This window comes from Coregonus lavaretus (assembly GCF_964263955.1).
Source record: "Coregonus lavaretus genome assembly, chromosome: 24".
Classification (NCBI taxonomy): Eukaryota; Metazoa; Chordata; class Actinopteri; order Salmoniformes; family Salmonidae; genus Coregonus; species Coregonus lavaretus.
Genome location: NC_140011.1, coordinates 46331637 through 46350433, shown reverse-complemented (window position 1 = coordinate 46350433; position 18797 = coordinate 46331637). Strand labels below are relative to the sequence as shown.

Below are 18797 nucleotides of genomic sequence, written 5' to 3'. Positions count from 1 at the left end.
GTGGTGTTTGACCAGGGTTCAGGCAGGGTTGTCGGTCTGTGGTGTTGTGACCAGGGTTCAGGCAGGGTTGTCGGTCTGTGGTGTTGTGACCAGGGTTCAGGCAGGGTTGTCGGTCTGTGGTGTTTGACCAGTGTTCAGGCAGGGTTGTCGGTCTGTGGTGTTTGACCAGTGTTCAGGCAGGGTTGTCGGTCTGTGGTGTTGTGACCAGGGTTCAGGCAGGGTTGTCGGTCTGTGGTGTTTGACCAGGGTTCAGGCAGGGTTGTCGGTCTGTGGTGTTTGACCAGTGTTCAGGCAGGGTTGTCGGTCTGTGGTGTTGTGACTGTAATATTGACATTGTAGCCCCTGGAAGCACGTAGCTAGCTAGCTAGCAGTAACGGCTGACAACAATGGAATGACGCCATTTAGCTACACAGACAACACCAGCTAACACTCGTTAAAACTAAGTGTCACCATCTCAGACAATGAATACATGTTTCTGCACCACATTTAAAATGTGGAATTACAGCAGATCCCGAATGTTGTACAGGAGGGAAAATGTAAGTAGTTGGGAAAAAAAGCAATATGACTTCGTGCACCATATACGTTAATGTTCTGCCATTTTAGCCTAACTTGACTGCGCTAGCTAGCTACGTAGCTGAATGCCGCTGTAGCTAGCTAGTTAGCTGGCTGTATTTTAAAATATAGTACGTGGTGTGTGCGTGTAAGCTACATTAAACCTGGTCTGAGGAAAACACTGTACATAAGTGGTATGATAAAATCTTCACTGTGTAGCTATCTGTGTCCTTTTCTAGGACCGATTCATTCCCTCCAATTCAAAAGCAGGAAGTTCTGAACCCGCCACACCTGCTGTTGTCTGAATATGTTTTAACCACGTAGCTATGTAATGCATTCATTACAGGGGAAATCAACCAGTAGGACACATTCTATTCATGCGATGTTCCTCTGTCTGTTGTCTGAATATGTTTTAACCACGTAGCTATGTAATGCATTCATTACAGGGGAAATCAACCAGTAGGACACATTCTATTCATGCGATGTTCCTCTGTCTGTTGTCTGAATATGGAATTAGCTGTATGTAATTTAGCTGTAATTTGGACCTCAGGAAGAGTAGCAGGTGCCTCGGCACCAGCTAATTGTGGATCCTAATAAATACTACTACTACAACATTCTACTAATGTGATATTTCTGTCTCCCCTACAGGTGTTATCAACATTTATACAGTAAAGGAGGACAACTTTTATTCTTCCATTAAACCTTCCTCTCTGACAGATAAAGTTATTTCTTGGTCTGGTTAATCTCTGCTGCCATGGAGACCTAAACTACCCCAGGAGGGATGTTCCACTCAGGGGGAGAGGGTTGACCAGCCATACCCAGGGCTGTGTGTGTGTGTGTGTGTGTCTGTGTGTGTGTGTGTGTGTGTGTGTGTGTGAGAGTTCTGTCCATATTCACCATGTCTTACGTTGACATCAAATCCCAAATCTCAGCCCCCATACACACAGCCATGCGTTCAGAGTTGAGTCGGTTGGTGAGTGGTGTGTCAGGGAGACCAGAGAGTGTGTTGGTGAGTCAGGGAGAACAGAGAGTGTGTTGGTGAGTCAGGGAGAACAGAGAGTGTGTTGGTGAGTCAGGGAGAACAGAGAGTGTGTTGGTGAGTCAGGGAGAACAGAGAGTGTGTTGGTGAGTCAGGGAGAACAGAGAGTGTGTTGGTGAGTCAGGGAGAACAGAGAGTGTGTTGGTGAGTCAGGGAGAACAGAGAGTGTGTTGGTGAGTCAGGGAGAACAGAGAGTGTGTTGGTGAGTCAGGGAGAACAGAGAGTGTGTTGGTGAGTCAGGGAGAACAGAGAGTGTGTTGGTGAGTCAGGGAGAACAGAGAGTGTGTTGGTGAGTCAGGGAGAACAGAGAGTGTGTTGGTGAGTCAGGGAGAACAGAGAGTGTGTTGGTGAGTCAGGGAGAACAGAGAGTGTGTTGGTGAGTCAGGGAGACCAGTTCTCTCTGATCCAGGATGATCCATAAGACAATGTTATTATTAAGATTTTATTTCAGTTGAACATTATACCTGTCTGTGTGACCAGGGGACAGGACTGAGGTTATATACCTGTCTGTCTGTCTGTCTGTGACCAGGGGACAGGGCTGAGGTTATATACCTGTCTGTCTGTCTGTCTGTGACCAGGGGACAGGGCTGAGGTTATATACCTGTCTGTGACCAGGGGACAGGGCTGAGGTTATATACCTGTCTGTCTGTCTGTCTGTCTGTCTGTCTGTGACCAGGGGACAGGGCTGAGGTTATATACCTGTCTGTCTGTCTGTCTGTCTGTCTGTGACCAGGGGACAGGGCTGAGGTTATATACCTGTCTGTCTGTCTGTCTGTCTGTGACCAGGGGACAGGGCTGAGGTTATATACCTGTCTGTGACCAGGGGACAGGGCTGAGGTTATATACCTGTCTGTGACCAGGGGACAGGGCTGAGGTTATATACCTGTCTGTCTGTCTGTCTGTCTGTGACCAGGGGACAGGGCTGAGGTTATATACCTGTCTGTGACCAGGGGACAGGGCTGAGGTTATATACCTGTCTGTGACCAGGGGACAGGGCTGAGGTTATATACCTGTCTGTCTGTCTGTCTGTCTGTGACCAGGGGACAGGGCTGAGGTTATATACCTGTCTGTGACCAGGGGACAGGACTGAGGTTATATACCTGTCTGTCTGTCTGTGACCAGAGGACAGGGCTGAGGTTATATACCTGTCTGTCTGTCTGTCTGTCTGTCTGTGACCAGGGGACAGGGCTGAGGGGATCCACCTGATGTGGTTGCGTTGCTATCAGGAGCGGACAGAGTGGTGTGGCCTAGTCTGGTGGTTACAGACAGGCAGGCAGGCAGGCAGGCAGGCAGGCAGACAGACAGACAGACAGGCAGACAGACAGACAGACAGACAGGCAGACAGGCAGACAGTCCTCTGTGGCTCAGACATGACTGACTGTACTCGCTTTCTATAAAATAATCTGCTAAATGGCATATTGTGATATATTATTGTGACAGACATTTTTCTGGCATATTGTGATATATTATTGTGACAGACAGTTTTCTGGCATATTGTGATATATTATTGTGACAGACATTTTTCTGGCATATTGTGATATATTATTGTGACAGACAGACAGTTTTCTGGCATATTGTGATATATTATTGTGACAGACAAGGCGGTTTTCTGTTTCTCTTCTTTAGGTTTCTATTGTCATCAGAGCAGTCAGATCAGTTCTGTTTCATCAGAAAACTCTTCAGTTTCATTTACAGGCTGATGTGTGAGATGACGGAGAACGCATCCTGTTACCATCAATCACATGGCTGTGTGTGTGCAGGAGCCTGTGTGTGTGTGTGTGTGTGTGTGTGTGTGCAGGAGCCTGTGTGTGTGTGTGTGTGTGTGTGTGTTTCCCTGCCCTGGGTATACTTATCCCTCTCTCTCTGAGGAGAACAGCCCTTCCTTTTCTCTAATTCTGCAAACTCTAATACCTGTATATCTAGACTGTCTATATCTAGCCTGTATAACCTATCTGTAAATGGACACCCTGGTCCATCTCCGGAACAGCCCGTTCCTCATGGGTCTGTGTCGGAACGGAGCCCCAGCTGACCTGCAGTATGACAACTCTTCAGGTACGACACACACACACACACACACACACACACACAGACAGACAGACAGACACACACACACACACACGTTAGACACACCCTGCAGTACGACAACTCTTCAGGAACGACTCACTCACACAGGGCCTAAAATAAACATCCGATTTTTGCATTGGCGGTAAGATGTCTATTTCACCAGCCACATTGGCGGGTGGTCAGGGCTCCACAGTGCAAAGAACAACGAATCCTCGAATATCCAACCTTGTTCGACTTGAAGCAACTGCCTGGCTGAGCAGCTGTGTATACTGTGATTGAAGTGCTATCATTCATGGACATTAGTCATGGAAATATCTGTGTGACGCATGCATGGGACTAGTGAAAGAAACATATTTGCTCTCTCATCAATGTATGACTGTCAAAACACTGCTATTGTGAACCACTAATCTAATTTTGGGTGGAGGGTGGGATGGGAACTGTTTGTCTTGTTCGTCTGGTCACATGTTTCTCTGTCTAGGTGTACCTGTTTTGTGTACCTTTCTTAAAAAAAACACAAAAAACATTTGATCACAAAAAATTAAGTAATATTAAAACTATACACTACTTGACCAAAAGTATGTGGACACGTGCTCGTCGAACATCTCATTCCAAAATCATGGGCATTAATATGGAGTTGGTCCCCCCTTTGCTGCTATAACAGCCTCCACTCTTCTGGGAAGGCTTTCCACTAGATGTTGGAACATTGCTGCAGGGACTTGCTTCCATTCAGCCACAAGAGCATTAGTGAGGTCGGGCACTGATGTTGGGCGATTAGGCCTGGCTCGCAGTCGGCGTTCCAATTCATCCCAAAGGTGTTTGATGACCTCGCTTTGTGCACAGGGGTATTGTCATGCTGAAACAGGAAGGGCCTTCCTCAAACTGTTGCCACAAAGTTAGAAGCACAGAATGTCACAGAATGTCGTCTAGAATGTCATTGTAGGCTGTAGCGTTGAGATTTCCCTTCACTGGAACTAAGGGGCCTAGCCCGAACCATGAAAAACAGCCCCAGACCATTATTCTTCCTCCACCAAATGCTACAGTTGGCACTATACATTGGGGCAGGTAGCGTTCTCCTGGCTTCCGCCAAACCCAGATTCGTCCGTCGGACTACCAGATGGTGAAGCGTGATTCATCACTCCAGAGAACATGTTTCCACTGCTTCAGAGTCCAATGGCGGCGAGCTTTACACCACTCCACCCAACGCTTGGCATTTCGCATGGCGCAGTGGTCTAAGGCACTGCATCGCAGTGCTAGCTGTGCCACTAGAGATCCTGGTTTGAATCCAGGCTCTGCTGTAGCCGGCCGCAACCGGGAGACCAATGGGGCGGCGCACAATTGGCCCAGCGTCGTCCAGGGTAGGGGAGGGAATGGCAGGCAGGGAGGTAGCTCAGTTGATAGAGCATGGCGTTTGCAACGCCAGGGTTGTGGGTTCGTTTCCCACGGGGGGCCAGTATGAAAATAATAATGTATGCACTAACTGTAAGTCGCTCTGGATAAGAGCGTCTGCTAAATTACTAAAATGTAAAATGTAAATGTAATCTTAGGTTTGTGTGCGGCTGCTCAGCCATGGAAACGCATTTCATGAAGCTCCCGACGAACAGTTATTGTGCTGACGTTGCTTCCAGAGGCAGTTTGGAACTCAGTAGTGAGTGTTGCAACCGAGGACAGACGACCTTTACGTGCTTCAGCACTCGGTGGTCCCGTTCTGTGAGCTTGTGTGGCCTACCACTTCGCGGCTGAGCCGTTGTTGATCCTAGACGTTTCCACTTCACAATAACAGCACTTACAGTTGACCGGGGCAGCTCTAGCAGGGCAGACATTTTATGAACTGACTTGTTGGAAAGGTGGCATCCTATGACGGTGCCATGTTGAAAGTCACTGAGCTCTTCAGTGAGGTCATTCTACTGCCAATGTTTGTCTATGGAGATTGCATGGCTGTGTGCTCGATTTTATACACCTGTCAGCAACGGGTGTGGCTGAAATAGCCGAATCCACTCATTTGAATGGGTGTCCACATACTTTTGTATATACATTGCATTCGTAAAGTATTCATACCCCTTTTTCCACATTTCGTTACGTTACAGCCTTATTCTGAAATGTATTCAATTGTTTTTTTCCCTCATCAATCTACACACAATACCCCATAATGACAAAGCAAAAACAGGTTTTTAGAAATGTTTGCAAATGTATTAAAAAGAAAGAACTGATCACATTTACATAAGTATTCAGACCATTTACTCAGTACTTTGTTGAAGCACCTTTGGCAGCGATTACAGCCTCGAGTCTTCTTGGGTATGACGCTACAAGCTTGGCACACCTGTATTTGGGGAGTTTCTCCCATTCTTCTCTGCAGATCCTCTCAAGCTCTGTCAGGTTGGATGGGGAGCGTCGCTGCACAGCTATTTTCAGGTCTCTCAAGAGATGTTTGATCGGGTTCAAGTCCGGGCTCTGGCTGGGCCACTCAAGGACATTCAGAGACTTGTCCCGAAGCCACTTCTGCATTGTCTTGGCTGTGTGCTTACGGTTGTTGTCCTGTTGGAAGTTGAACATTCACCCCAGTCTGAGGTCCTGAGCGCTCTGGAGCAGGTTTTCATCAAGGATCTCTCTGTACTTTGCGCCGTTCATCTTTCCCTCGATCCTGACTAGTCTCCTAGTCCCTGCTGCTGAAAAACATCCCCACAGCATGATGCTGCCACCACCAGGGATTGTGGCAGGTTTCCTCCAGATGTGACGCTTGGCATTCAGGCCAAAGAGTTCAATCTTGGTTTCTTCAGACTAGAGAATCTTGTTTCTCATGGTCTGAGAGTCCTTTAGGTGCCTTTTGGCAAACTCCAAGCAGGCTGTCATGTGCCGTTTTACAGAGGAGTGGCTTCCGTCTGGCCACTCTACCATAAAGGCCTGATTGGTGGAGTGCTGTAGAAATGGTTGTCCTTCTGGAAGGTTCTCCCATCTCCACAGAGAAACTCTGGAGCTCTGTCAGAGTGACCATCGGGTTCTTGGTCCCCTCCCTGACCAAGGCCCTTCTCCCCCGATTGCTCAGTCTGGCCGGGCGGCCAGCTCTAAGAAGAGTCTTGGTGGTTCAAAACATCTTCCATTTAAGAATGATGGAGGCCACTGTGTTCTTGGGGACATTCAATGCTGCTGACTTTTTTTGGTACCCTTCCCCAGATCTGTGCCTCGACACAATCCTGTCTCGGAGCTCTACGGACAATTCCTTCGACCTCATAGCTTGGTTTTTGCTCTGACATGCACTTTCAACTGTGGGACCTTATATAGACAGGTGTGTGCCTTTCCAAATCATGTCCAATCAATTGAATTTACCACAGGTGGACTCCAATCAAGTTGTAGAAACATCTCAAGGATGATCAATGGAAACAGCATGCACCTGAGCTCCATTTAGAGTCTCATAGCTAAGGGTCTGAATACTTATGTAAATAAGGTATTTCTGTTCCATAACCTGTTTTTGCTTTGTCATTATGGGTTATTGTGTGTAGATTGATGAAAACATTTAATTTAATCCATTTTAGAATAAGGCTGTAATTTAAAAAAATGTGGAAAGGTCAAGGGGTCTGAATTCCCAATGCAATGTACCACATTACTTCTTACTAGTAATACATGTATTGTTTTAGAAACATTACAACGCATGCTCATCTGGGTTTTATTTGGTGTAAAACACACACACCTACCTTAGACAAGCTGTACACACCTACCTTAGACAAGCTGTACACACCTACCTTAGACAAGCTGTACACACCTACCTTAGACAAGCTGTACACACCTACCTTAGACAAGCTGTACACACCTACCTTAGACAAGCTGTACACACCTACCTTAGACAAGCTGTACACACCTACCTTAGACAAGCTGTACACACCTACCTTAGACAAGCTGTACACACCTACCTTAGACAAGCTGTACACACCTACCTTAGACATGCTGTACACACCTACCTTATAAAGTTGTGATTATTATTTTCTCCTCAGAACTGTTTCGTATCTCCACCTTCGCCCGCTTCCCGGCAGTGGCGGTTACAGAGCGCACCCTGGCCAGGGCAGGATGGTTCTATACTGGCGTTGGGGACAGAGTGCAGTGTTTCAGGTGGGTGATGGTTCTATACTGGGGTTGGAGACAGGGGGCAGTGTTTCAGGTGGGTGATGGTTCTATACTGGGGTTGGAGACAGGGGGCAGTGTTTCAGGTGGGTGATGGTTCTATACTGGGGTTGGAGACAGGGGGCAGTGTTTCAGGTGGGTGATGGTTCTATACTGGGGTTGGAGACAGGGTGCAGTGTTTCAGGTGGGTGATGGTTCTATACTGGGTTTGGAGACAGGGGGCAGTGTTTCAGGTGGGTGATGGTTGGAGACAGGGGGCAGTGTTTCAGGTGGGTGATGGTTGGAGACAGGGGGCAGTGTTTCAGGTGGGTGATGGTTCTATACTGGGGTTGGAGACAGGGGGCAGTGTTTCAGGTGGGTGATGGTTCTATACTGGGGTTGGAGACAGGGGGCAGTGTTTCAGGTGGTTATCATCGCCACGTCCTGTTCCAGGTGTAACGTGACATCTAATTGTGTAATTGATTTGTTCCTGTTCCAGGTGTAACGTGACATCTAATTGTGTAATTGATTTGTTCCTTGTCCAGGTGTAACGTGACATCTAATTGTGTAATTGATTTGTTCCTGGTCCAGGTGTAACGTGACATCTAATTGTGTAATTGATTTGTTCCTGGTCCAGGTGTAACGTGACATCTAATTGTGTAATTGATTTGTTCCTGGTCCAGGTGTAACGTGACATCTGATTGTGTAATTGATTTGTTCCTGGTCCAGGTGTAACGTGACGGTGGAGGGCTGGCAGACAGGGGACTGTCCTGCTGAGACACACCGACAGCTCTCTCCCTCCTGTTCCTTCATCCAGACTCTACCCTCCACTGCCAACCTCCTCTCCTCTTCTCACAGCGCCTTCTCTCCGCTATGCAGCACACCCGTCATACCGGTGAGATGATGATTGTGGTGATGATGATGATGGAATGACTGGGGTGGTGATGATGATTGTGGTGATGATGTTTATGATGATGATGATGGAATGACTGGGGTGGTGGTGATGGAATGACTGGGATGATGATGATGGAATGACTGGGGTGGTGATGATGGAATGACTGGGGTGGTGATGATGGAATGACTGGGGTGGTGATGATGGAATGACTGGGGTGGTGATGATGGAATGACTGGGGTGATGATGGTGTGACTGGGGTGGTGATGATGGTGTGACTGGGGTGGTGATGATGGTATTGGTGGTGGTGGTGATGATGGTATTGGTGGTGGTGGTGATGATGGTATTGGTGGTGGTGGTGATGATGGTATTGGTGGTGGTGGTGGTGATGATGGTATTGGTGGTGGTGGTGGTGGTGGTGATGATGGTATTGGTGGTGGTGGTTTCTGATGATGATGATGATGGTATTGGTGGTGGTGGTGGTGATGATGGTATTGGGGGTGGTGGTGGTGGTGGTGGTGATGATGGTATTGGTGGTGATGATGGTATTGGTGGTGGTGGTGGTGGGGGTGGTGGTGATGATGGTATTGGTGGTGATGATGGTATTGGTGGTGATGATGGTATTGGTGGTGGTGGTGGTTGGTGGTGGTTTCTGATGATGATGATGATGGTGGTGGGGATGATGATGTCTGATGTCTAATAACGTGTGTTATCTCCCCCAGGTGTCAGGCCCTGGCCCAGCCCCCCTCCCCGTCTCTGCCCCTAACCCCGTCCCCAACCCGGTGCCGGGTGACGAGACGATTGGATATTTGAATATGGGGTTCTCTGCCCCGCCCCCCTCCAGCCTACTGAGCTCCCGAGAAGTAGAGGACATGTAAGGCTCTGATTGACTGGCTGTTTCTACGCTCTGATTGGCTGGCTGTTTCTACGCTCTTATTGGCTGGCTGTTTCTACGCTCTTATTGGCTGGCTGTTTCTACGCTCTGATTGGCTGGCTGTTTCTACGCTCTGATTGGCTGGCTGTTTCTACGCTCTTATTGGCTGGCTGTTTCTACGCTCTGATTGGCTGGCTGTTTCTACGCTCTGATTGTCTGGCTGTTTCTACGCTCTTATTGGCTGGCTGTTTCTACGCTCTTATTGGCTGGCTGTTTCTACGCTCTGATTGGCTGGCTGCACTAACATTTTATTTAAGCATTTTTTTGTATTTGTCAAATGTTCTCTGAAACCTTTCTGTAGATGTTACCAGATAAATATTCAATAACACTAGTTTACTACACTAGATTATAGTAATAGTTATAGTAGTGGTAGTGTCTACAGTAGTAATGGTAGTGACTGGTTATAGTTATAGTAATGGTAGTGACTGGTTATAGTTATAGTAGTGGTAGTGTCTACAGTAGTAATGGTAGTGACTGGTTATAGTTATAGTAGTGGTAGTGTCTACAGTAGTAATGGTAGTGACTGGTTATAGTTATAATAGGCGTTGGTCTGAAGTCAAAAAAGAAAGGAAATTCACATGAGCACCACAATGCCAACTCCACCCATGCTCCACCAAGGTTTTCCAGCACGCAGCTTTGACCTACTACCATTGACATGGAGTTATATTTTGTAGGTTACTGTCTAATGTGTAGGCCTAACAATGTGCACAATGACGTGCTGTATCACGTCAGTATCTAATGTTAAGGTAAGATCTGAATGGCTGATCCGAGAGCATCAGTATGGGCACATGGTCCAACAACGCACTTATTGAAAGTTCTTCTTATGTGGTGTTTTGGGAAACCCGTGAGTTCTTCGGCCGTTATAGAAACGATGCATCATTAAAACACTTGTAACCTTAAAGGGGCCATCCATTTTTGGATTTATAAATTAATGATATGTACCCATTTGATTCTTGAAGAATATAACTTAGAAATACCTCACAAGCTTAGTTCAAAAGTCGTACCCCATCAGAACCCAAAATATATTTTACTCCAATGTTTGTAACATTTTTAACAAACACTATATAGCCTCATAACATGGTTAAAACTATAATTTTGATATCATGGATGGTCGATCCTTGCATCCATAGAATTGGAGAGTGGTTACATTTCTCCAGCCACATCCCTCTGCTTTTTACCGAACCAGTTACTCAAAGTACTGAATAAATTGGCATTCGAAAAAATAAATATATATATATAATAATCCGGGGGAGTCCCCCCAAACCCCCCTCCAGGTGTTTACTAGTAGTTGATGGCTACTTCCTACTAAGGGGACCTACGCCAACGTCTTTTTTTTGGTGCGGCCTTGATTTCAATGTCCACCGACGGGACTCCCTAAAACCATGCAATTTCAAAACAAGTGACTTTTTGTAGCAGGTTAGGATTAATTAGCATTTCAGCTAACCCTTTTCCTAACCCTAACCCTAACCCTTTTCCTAACCCTAACCCTAACCCTTTTCCTAACCCTAACCCTTTTCCTAACCCTAACCCTAACCCTAACCCTTTTCCTAACCCTAACCCTTTTCCTAACCCTAACCCTTTTCCTAACCCTAACCCTAACCCTAACCCTTTTCCTAACCTGCTGCGAAAAAGTCGTAGCTGTATCGAAGTGGCGTGTTTTTAGGGAATTTTGTTCACAGATGTTGATTTTTGGTCTGGTTTGGACCAAATCTGAACCAATCATAGACTTCTATATTTCACAAGTTTGGACAGTACAGTGGAGTAGTTGTTCTCCGACCTCTCCGTGGGGACCCCAGGCCGTTCTGTCATTGGTCTATTCCAGAGCTAGCACACCTGATTCAACTCATCCTCAAGCTCTTGAATAACTACACTGATCAAAAATATAAACTCAACATGTAAAGTGTTGGTCCCATGTTTCATGAGCTGAAATAAAAGATCCCAGACATTTTTCCATATGCACAAAAAGTTCTAATCATTACACAGGTGCACCTAGCGCTGGGGACAATAAAAGGCCATTCTAAAATGTGTGTTTTGTCACACAACACAATGCAACATATGTTTCAAGTTTTGAGGGAGCACGCAATTGACATGCTGACTGCAGGAATGTCCACCAGAGCTGTTGCCAGAGAATTGAATGTTCATTTCTCTACCATAAGCCGCCTCCAACGTCGTCTTAGACAATTTGGCAGTACGTCTATCCGGCCTCACAACCGCAGACCAGGTGTAACCACGCCAACCCAGGACCTCCACATCCAGCTTCTTCACCTGTGCGATCGTCTGAGGGGGGGTGCTGCGGAGTATTTCTGTCTGTAATAAAGCCCTTTTGTGGGGAAAAACTCATTCTGATTGGCTAGGCCTGGCTGCCAAGTGGGTGGGCCTATGCCCTCCAAGGCCCACCCATGGCTGCATCCCTGCCCAGTCATGTGAAATCTATAGATTAGGGCCTAATTTATCTTATTTCAATTGACTGACCGGCGCGAACTCTAGAGTTGCCTTCAGCAAGCACACCTAATAAGAAGTATGTTGAATATTTAAAGTGGGGACTCTTTCATCGCAAGCCCCATTTATTAATAATGCTATATAAAAGGATGTTGTGTTGTCACAGTGTAATGTGTTGTTTTACTGGGTCAGCCATAGTAGTATGATAGGTGCAGTGTAATGTGTTGTTTTACAGGGTCAGCCATAGTAGTATGATAGGTCCAGTGTAATGTGTTGTTTTACAGAGTCAGCCATAGTAGTATGATAGGTGCAGTGTAATGTGTTGTTTTACAGGGTCAGCCCTAGTAGTATGATAGGTCCAGTGTAATGTGTTGTTCTACAGGGTCAGCCATAGTAGTATGATAGGTCCAGTGTAATGTGTTGTTTTACAGGGTCAGCCATAGTAGTATGATAGGTCCAGTGTAATGTGTTGTTCTACAGGGTCAGCCATAGTAGTATGATAGGTCCAGTGTAATGTGTTGTTCTACAGGGTCAGCCATAGTAGTATGATAGGTCCAGTGTAATGTGTTGTTATACAGGGTCAGCCATAGTAGTATGATAGGTCCAGTGTAATGTGTTGTTTTACAGGGTCAGCCATAGTAGTATGATAGGTCCAGTGTAATGTGTTGTTCTACAGGGTCAGCCATAGTAGTATGATAGGTCCAGTGTAATGTGTTGTTTTACAGGGTCAGCCATAGTAGTATGATAGGTCCAGTGTAATGTGTTGTTTTACAGGGTCAGCCATAGTAGTATGATAGGTCCAGTGTAATGTGTTGTTTTACAGGGTCAGCCATAGTAGTATGATAGGTCCAGTGTAATGTGTTGTTCTACAGGGTCAGCCATAGTAGTATGATAGGTCCAGTGTAATGTGTTGTTTTACAGGGTCAGCCATAGTAGTATGATAGGTGTTGTTTTACAGGGTCAGCCATAGTAGTATGATAGGTGCAGTGTAATGTGTTGTTTTACAGGGTCAGCCATAGTAGTACGGTGCCCCTATATCTGATGATGTATCTGTAGGTCCCACCAGACACCCGCTACCAGTCACAACCCCAGTATGAGGAGAGAGCAGGACCGTCTGGACTCCTTCCACTCCTGGCCCCTGTCCATCATCACCCCCTCTGAGCTGGCCAAGGCTGGTTTCTACTACCTGGGACAGGGAGATCGCGTGGCCTGCTTCACCTGTGGAGGACAGGTATACTATTGTACTACTATTACTACTACTACTACTATATACTACATTTTACATTTGACGTTGTTAGTCATTTAGCAGGACATGCTTATCCACAGCAATTTACAGTAGTAATATTATACATACGTCAACATTTAACATGACTTAAACAAATCCAAGATTCCCCCCCCCCCCAAATCCAAGTCTAAGTCTACTGTAACAAACCTCCTTAAACACAAAGCCTAACTTCTGGATTCATGGACGTTCTGCATGGATTGATCTGTTTCCTCTCTGTATCTCTAGCGCTGAGTAATGTGGAGCCAGGTGTGGTGATTTGATTGATTGATGGGTTGATAAAGTGAATTATTGATTCATCAGTCTGTCTCTGTATTTCTAGTTCAGGGGTGCCCATATTTTTGGACTTGGTGGGCCAAAATATAATCTGGGTGGTGGGCCAAGATATAATCTGAGTGGTGGGCCAAGATATAATCTGAGTGGTGGGCCAAGATATAATCTGAGTGGTGGGCCAAGATATAATCTGAGTGGTGGGCCAAGATATAATCTGAGTGGTGGGCCAAGATATAATCTGAGTGGTGGGCCAAGATATAATCTGGGTGGTGGGCCAAGATATAATCTGAGTGGTGGGCCAAGATATAATCTGAGTGGTGGGCCAAGATATAATGTGGGTGGTGGGCCAAAATATAATCTGAGTGGTGGGCCAAGCTATAATCTGAGTGGTGGGCCAAGATATAATCTGAGTGGTGGGCCAAAATATAATCTGGGTGGTGGGCCAAAATATAATCTGAGTGGTGGGCCGCAGCTGGAACAAATAGACATTACCTATTTACAAATGGTAAACTATAATAGCTTTTTAGGGTCTTTAAACACTACTTATTTAGTAAGTAATCATAAATACACACTTCAAACAATCAAATTGTAGCCAAATAACTTTCCACCTAACAACACATTCTGATGGACAGTATTGTTAATGTATTTAGTAAGGAACATACATTTAAAGAACACTTTTTAAAGAGGAACATTGATACAATACACACCAGGAGGGGTGTAACAGTACTGTTAGGCACAGGGACCTCGGATCAGGCCACGCTGTTAGGTACAGGGACCTCGGATCAGGCCACGCTGTTAGGCACAGGGACCACGGATCAGGCCACGCTGTTAGGCACAGGGACCTCGGATCAGGCCACGCTGTTAGGTACAGGGACCTCGGTTCAGGCTGCGCTGTTAGGTACAGGGACCTCGGTTCAGGCTGCGCTGTTAGGCACAGGGACCTCGGATCAGGCCACGCTGTTAGGCACAGGGACCTCGGATCAGGCCATGCTGTTAGGTACAGGGACCTCGGATCAGGCCATGCTGTTAGGCACAGGGACCTCGGTTCAGGCCACGCTGTTAGGTACAGGGACCTCGGTTCAGGCTGCGCTGTTAGGCACAGGGACCTCGGATCAGGCCACGCTGTTAGGCACAGGGACCTCGGTTCAGGCCACGCTGTTAGGCACAGGGACCTCGGATCAGGCCACGCTGTTAGGCACAGGGACCTCGGTTCAGGCCGCGCTGTTAGGTACAGGGACCTCGGTTCAGGCCGCGCTGTTAGGCACAGGGACCTCGGTTCAGGCTGCGCTGTTAGGTACAGGGACCGCGGTTCAGGCCGCGCTGTTAGGTACAGGGACCTCGGTTCAGGCCATGCTGTTAGGTACAGGGACCTCGGATCAGGCCATGCTGTTAGGTACAGGGACCTCGGTTCAGGCCATGCTGTTAGGTACAGGGACCTCGGATCAGGCCATGCTGTTAGGTACAGGGACCTCGGTTCAGGCTGCGCTGTTAGGTACAGGGACCTCGGTTCAGGCCGCGCTGTTAGGCACAGGGACCCTTGTCTCACTCAGTAACTTTCCATACACCTAGTTCTTATCGACCCTCCATTGACCCCGACATACAGTGCATTCGGAAAGTATTCAGACCCCTTGACTTTTTTCACATTTTGTTACATTACAGCCTTATTCTAAAATTGATTAAATAGATTTTTTCCTCATCAATCTACACACAATACCGCATAATGACAAAGGGAAAAACAGGTATCATCAGACCAGAGAATCTTGTTTCTCATGGTCTGAGAGTCCTTTAGGTGCCTTTTGGCAAACTCCAAGCGGGCCTTTTACTGAGTGGCTTCCGTCCGATAAACAGTGCGATTAAAAACAACAACACAGAGTTACATATGGAATAAACAAAACGTACAGTCAATAACACAATAGAAAATATATATACAGTGTGTGCAAATGTAGTAAGTTATGGAGGTAAGGCAATAAATAGGACATAGTGCAAAATAGTTACAATTTAATATTAATACTGGAATGATAGATGTGCAAGAGATGATGTGCAAATAGAGATACTGGGGTGCAAATGAGCAAAATAAATAACAATATAGGGATGAGGTAGTTGGGTGGGCTAATTACAGATGGGCTGTGTACAGGTGCAGTGATCGGTAAGCTGCTCTGAAAACTGATGCTTAAAGTTAGTGAGGGAGATAAGAGTCTCCAGCTTCAGAGATTTTTGCAGTTCGTTCCAGTCATTGGCAGCAGAGAACTGGAAGGAATGGCGGCCAAAGGAGGTGTTGGCTTTGGGGATGACCAGTGAGATATACCTGCTGGAGCGCAGACTACGGGTGGGTGTTGCTATGGTGACCAATGAGCTAAGATAAGGCGGGGATTTGCCTAGAAGTGATTTATAGATGACCTGGAGCCAGTGGGTTTGGCGACAAATATGTAGTGAGGGCCAGACAACAAGAGCGTACAGGTCACAATGGTGGGTAGTATATGGGGCTTTGGTGACAAAACGGATGGCACTGTGATAGACTACATCAAATTTGCTGAGTAGAGTGTTGGAGGCTATTTTGTAAATGACATCGCCGAAGTCAAGGATCGGTAGGATAGTCAGTTTTACGAGGGCATGTTTGGCAGCATGAGTGAAGGAGGCTTTGTTGCGAAATAGGAAGCCAATTCTAGATTTAACTTTGGATTGGAGATGCTTCATGTGAGTCTGGAAGGAGAGTTTACAGTCTAACCAAACACCTAGATATTTGTAGTTGTCCACTGTTTAGAATGGTGTTTTCCCGCAAATTGCATTTTGGCAAAATTTCTGAAAATTACTTTTTATTGGCTGCTTCATTACAGGATTTGCATGTTCTGTTAATATGAATGACCATAATCTAAAGGTGATTTCTGTCATTCTGAGCACCGTGGGTGGACGCCCTAATGGTTTACGCACCCAATGCATATGGGGCCGGTAAATGTCTCAAATGGCGGGTCAATTAAGATCTTCCCTGTCACGTTGTCCGGAGAGCGAAAGACATGATTGATGAATGTCTTTCCTCTCTGTGTGTCTCTAGCTCAGTAACTGGGAACCAGGGGACCGGGCTGTGTCGGAGCACCAGAGGCATTACCCCAACTGTCGCTTCGTCAGAGGAGACCGGGCCGACAACGTGTCCCTGGCGGGCGGGGCTAGGGGTGCAGCAGCCCCGGCCCCCGGCCCCCCCGGCCCCCCCGGCCTCAGTAACGTGTCTAACCCAGCCATGCTGCAGCGTGAGGAGAGGCTTCTGACCTTCGTCCACTGGCCCTTACGGATCCCTGTACGCCCTGATCAGCTGGCCAAGGCAGGATTCTACTACGTTGGTGAGATAAATATTCAATATCTACATGTATTTCTTTAACATTTAGTTAACATGTATTTTATATATTTTTATCCAGGTAAGTCATTGGCAACAAATGCCCTGTTAGTATCCCCATAGACACTGTTCTTGTAAGTGTTCGGGGAACCTTGGAGCTCCTGGTGTTCCCCTGGGCTTTACCCAAACATTAACCAGTACCTCTGCACCTCGTAACTAGACCCTGTTCAACATTTACCAGTACCTCTGCACCTCGTAACCAGACCCTGTTCAACATTTACCAGTACCTCTGCACCTCGTAACTAGACCCTGTTCAACATTTACCAGTACCTCTGCACCTCGTAACCAGACCCTGTTCAACATTTACCAGTACCTCTGCACCTCGTAACCAGACCCTGTTCAACATTTACCAGTACCTCTGCACCTCGTAACCAGACCCTGTTCAACATTTACCAGTACCTCTGCACCTCGTAACCAGACCCTGTTCAACATTTACCAGTACCTCTGCACCTCGTAACTAGACCCTGTTCAACATTTACCAGTACCTCTGCACCTCGTAACCAGACCCTGTTCAACATTTACCAGTACCTCTGCACCTCGTAACTAGACCCTGTTCAACATTTACCAGTACCTCTGCACCTCCTAACCAGACCCTGTGTGTGTGTTGCAGGGCGTAATGATGATGATGATGGTGTGTGTTGCAGGGCGTAATGATGATGATGATGGTGTGTGTTGCAGGGCGTAATGATGATGTGAAGTGTTTCTGCTGTGACGGGGGTCTGAGGTGCTGGGAGTCAGGTGACGACCCCTGGGTGGAGCACGCCAAATGGTTCCCTAGGTAACCACCCCTTACAGCACTGACATATTACGTGTGTGTGTGTGTGTGTGTGTGTGTGTGTGTTAGTGACTAGCAGGTTGAATAACTGGAAAATAGCTGACTACTGACTCTCCAGTACTATCAAAACTGGGCCAACTCACTCATCCCCTTCAGACTGGGTAACTCACTCATCCCCTTCAGACTGGGCCAACTCACTCATCCCCTTCAGACTGGGTAACTCACTCATCCCCTTCAGACTGGGTAACTCACTCATCCCCTTCAGACTGGGTAACTCACTCATCCCCTTCAGACTGGGTAACTCACTCATCCCCTTCAGACTGGGTAACTCACTCATCCCCTTCGGACTGGGTAACTCACTCATCCCCTTCAGACTGGGTAACTCACTCATCCCCTTCAGACTGGGTAACTCACTCATCCCCTTCAGACTGGGTAACTCACTCATCCCCTTCGGACTGGGTAACTCACTCATCCCCTTCAGACTGGGCCAACTCACTCATCCCCTTCAGACTGGGTAACTCACTCATCCCCTTCAGACTGGGTAACTCACTCATCCCCTTCAGACTGGGTAACTCACTCATCCCCTTCAGACTGGGTAACTCACTCATCCCCTTCAGACTGGGTAACTCACTCATCCCCTTCAGACTGGGTAACTCACTCATCCCCTTCAGACTGGGTAACTCACTCATCCCCTTCAGACTGGGTAACTCACTCATCCCCTTCAGACTGGGTAACTCACTCATCCCCTTCGGACTGGGTAACTCACTCATCCCCTTCGGACTGGGTAACTCACTCATCCCCTTCGGACTGGGTAACTCACTCATCCCCTTCGGACTGGGTAACTCACTCATCCCCTTCGGACTGGGCCAACCCACTCATCCCCTTCAGACTGGGCCAACCCACTCATCCCCTTCGGACTGGGTAACTCACTCATCCCCTTCAGACTGGGTAACTCACTCATCCCCTTCAGACTGGGTAACTCACTCATCCCCTTCAGACTGGGCCAACCCACTCATCCCCTTCAGACTGGGCCAACCCACTCATCCGCTTCAGACTGGGCCAACCCACTCATC

At 47.1% G+C, this 18797-nt stretch overlaps 1 protein-coding gene across 4 annotated transcripts in view; it reads left to right on the top strand.

Annotated features, from left to right (window-relative positions):
• LOC311100122 (inhibitor of apoptosis protein-like) overlaps positions 1-18797 on the top strand; it is a 48049-nt gene that overhangs the window by 1377 nt on the left and 27875 nt on the right. Inside the window, exons 3-10 of one of the 4 annotated variants that reach the window (XM_084140890.1) lie at positions 1201-2085; positions 2785-3643; positions 7639-7753; positions 8474-8639; positions 9359-9510; positions 13066-13240; positions 16614-16896; positions 17628-17727. In XM_084140890.1, coding sequence (XP_083997016.1) covers positions 3550-3643; positions 7639-7753; positions 8474-8639; positions 9359-9510; positions 13066-13240; positions 16614-16896; positions 17628-17727 — 1085 coding nt within the window. In that variant the 5' untranslated portion in view covers positions 1201-2085; positions 2785-3549. The other 3 variants (XM_084140891.1, XM_084140892.1, XM_084140893.1) reach the window with 3 other exon arrangements.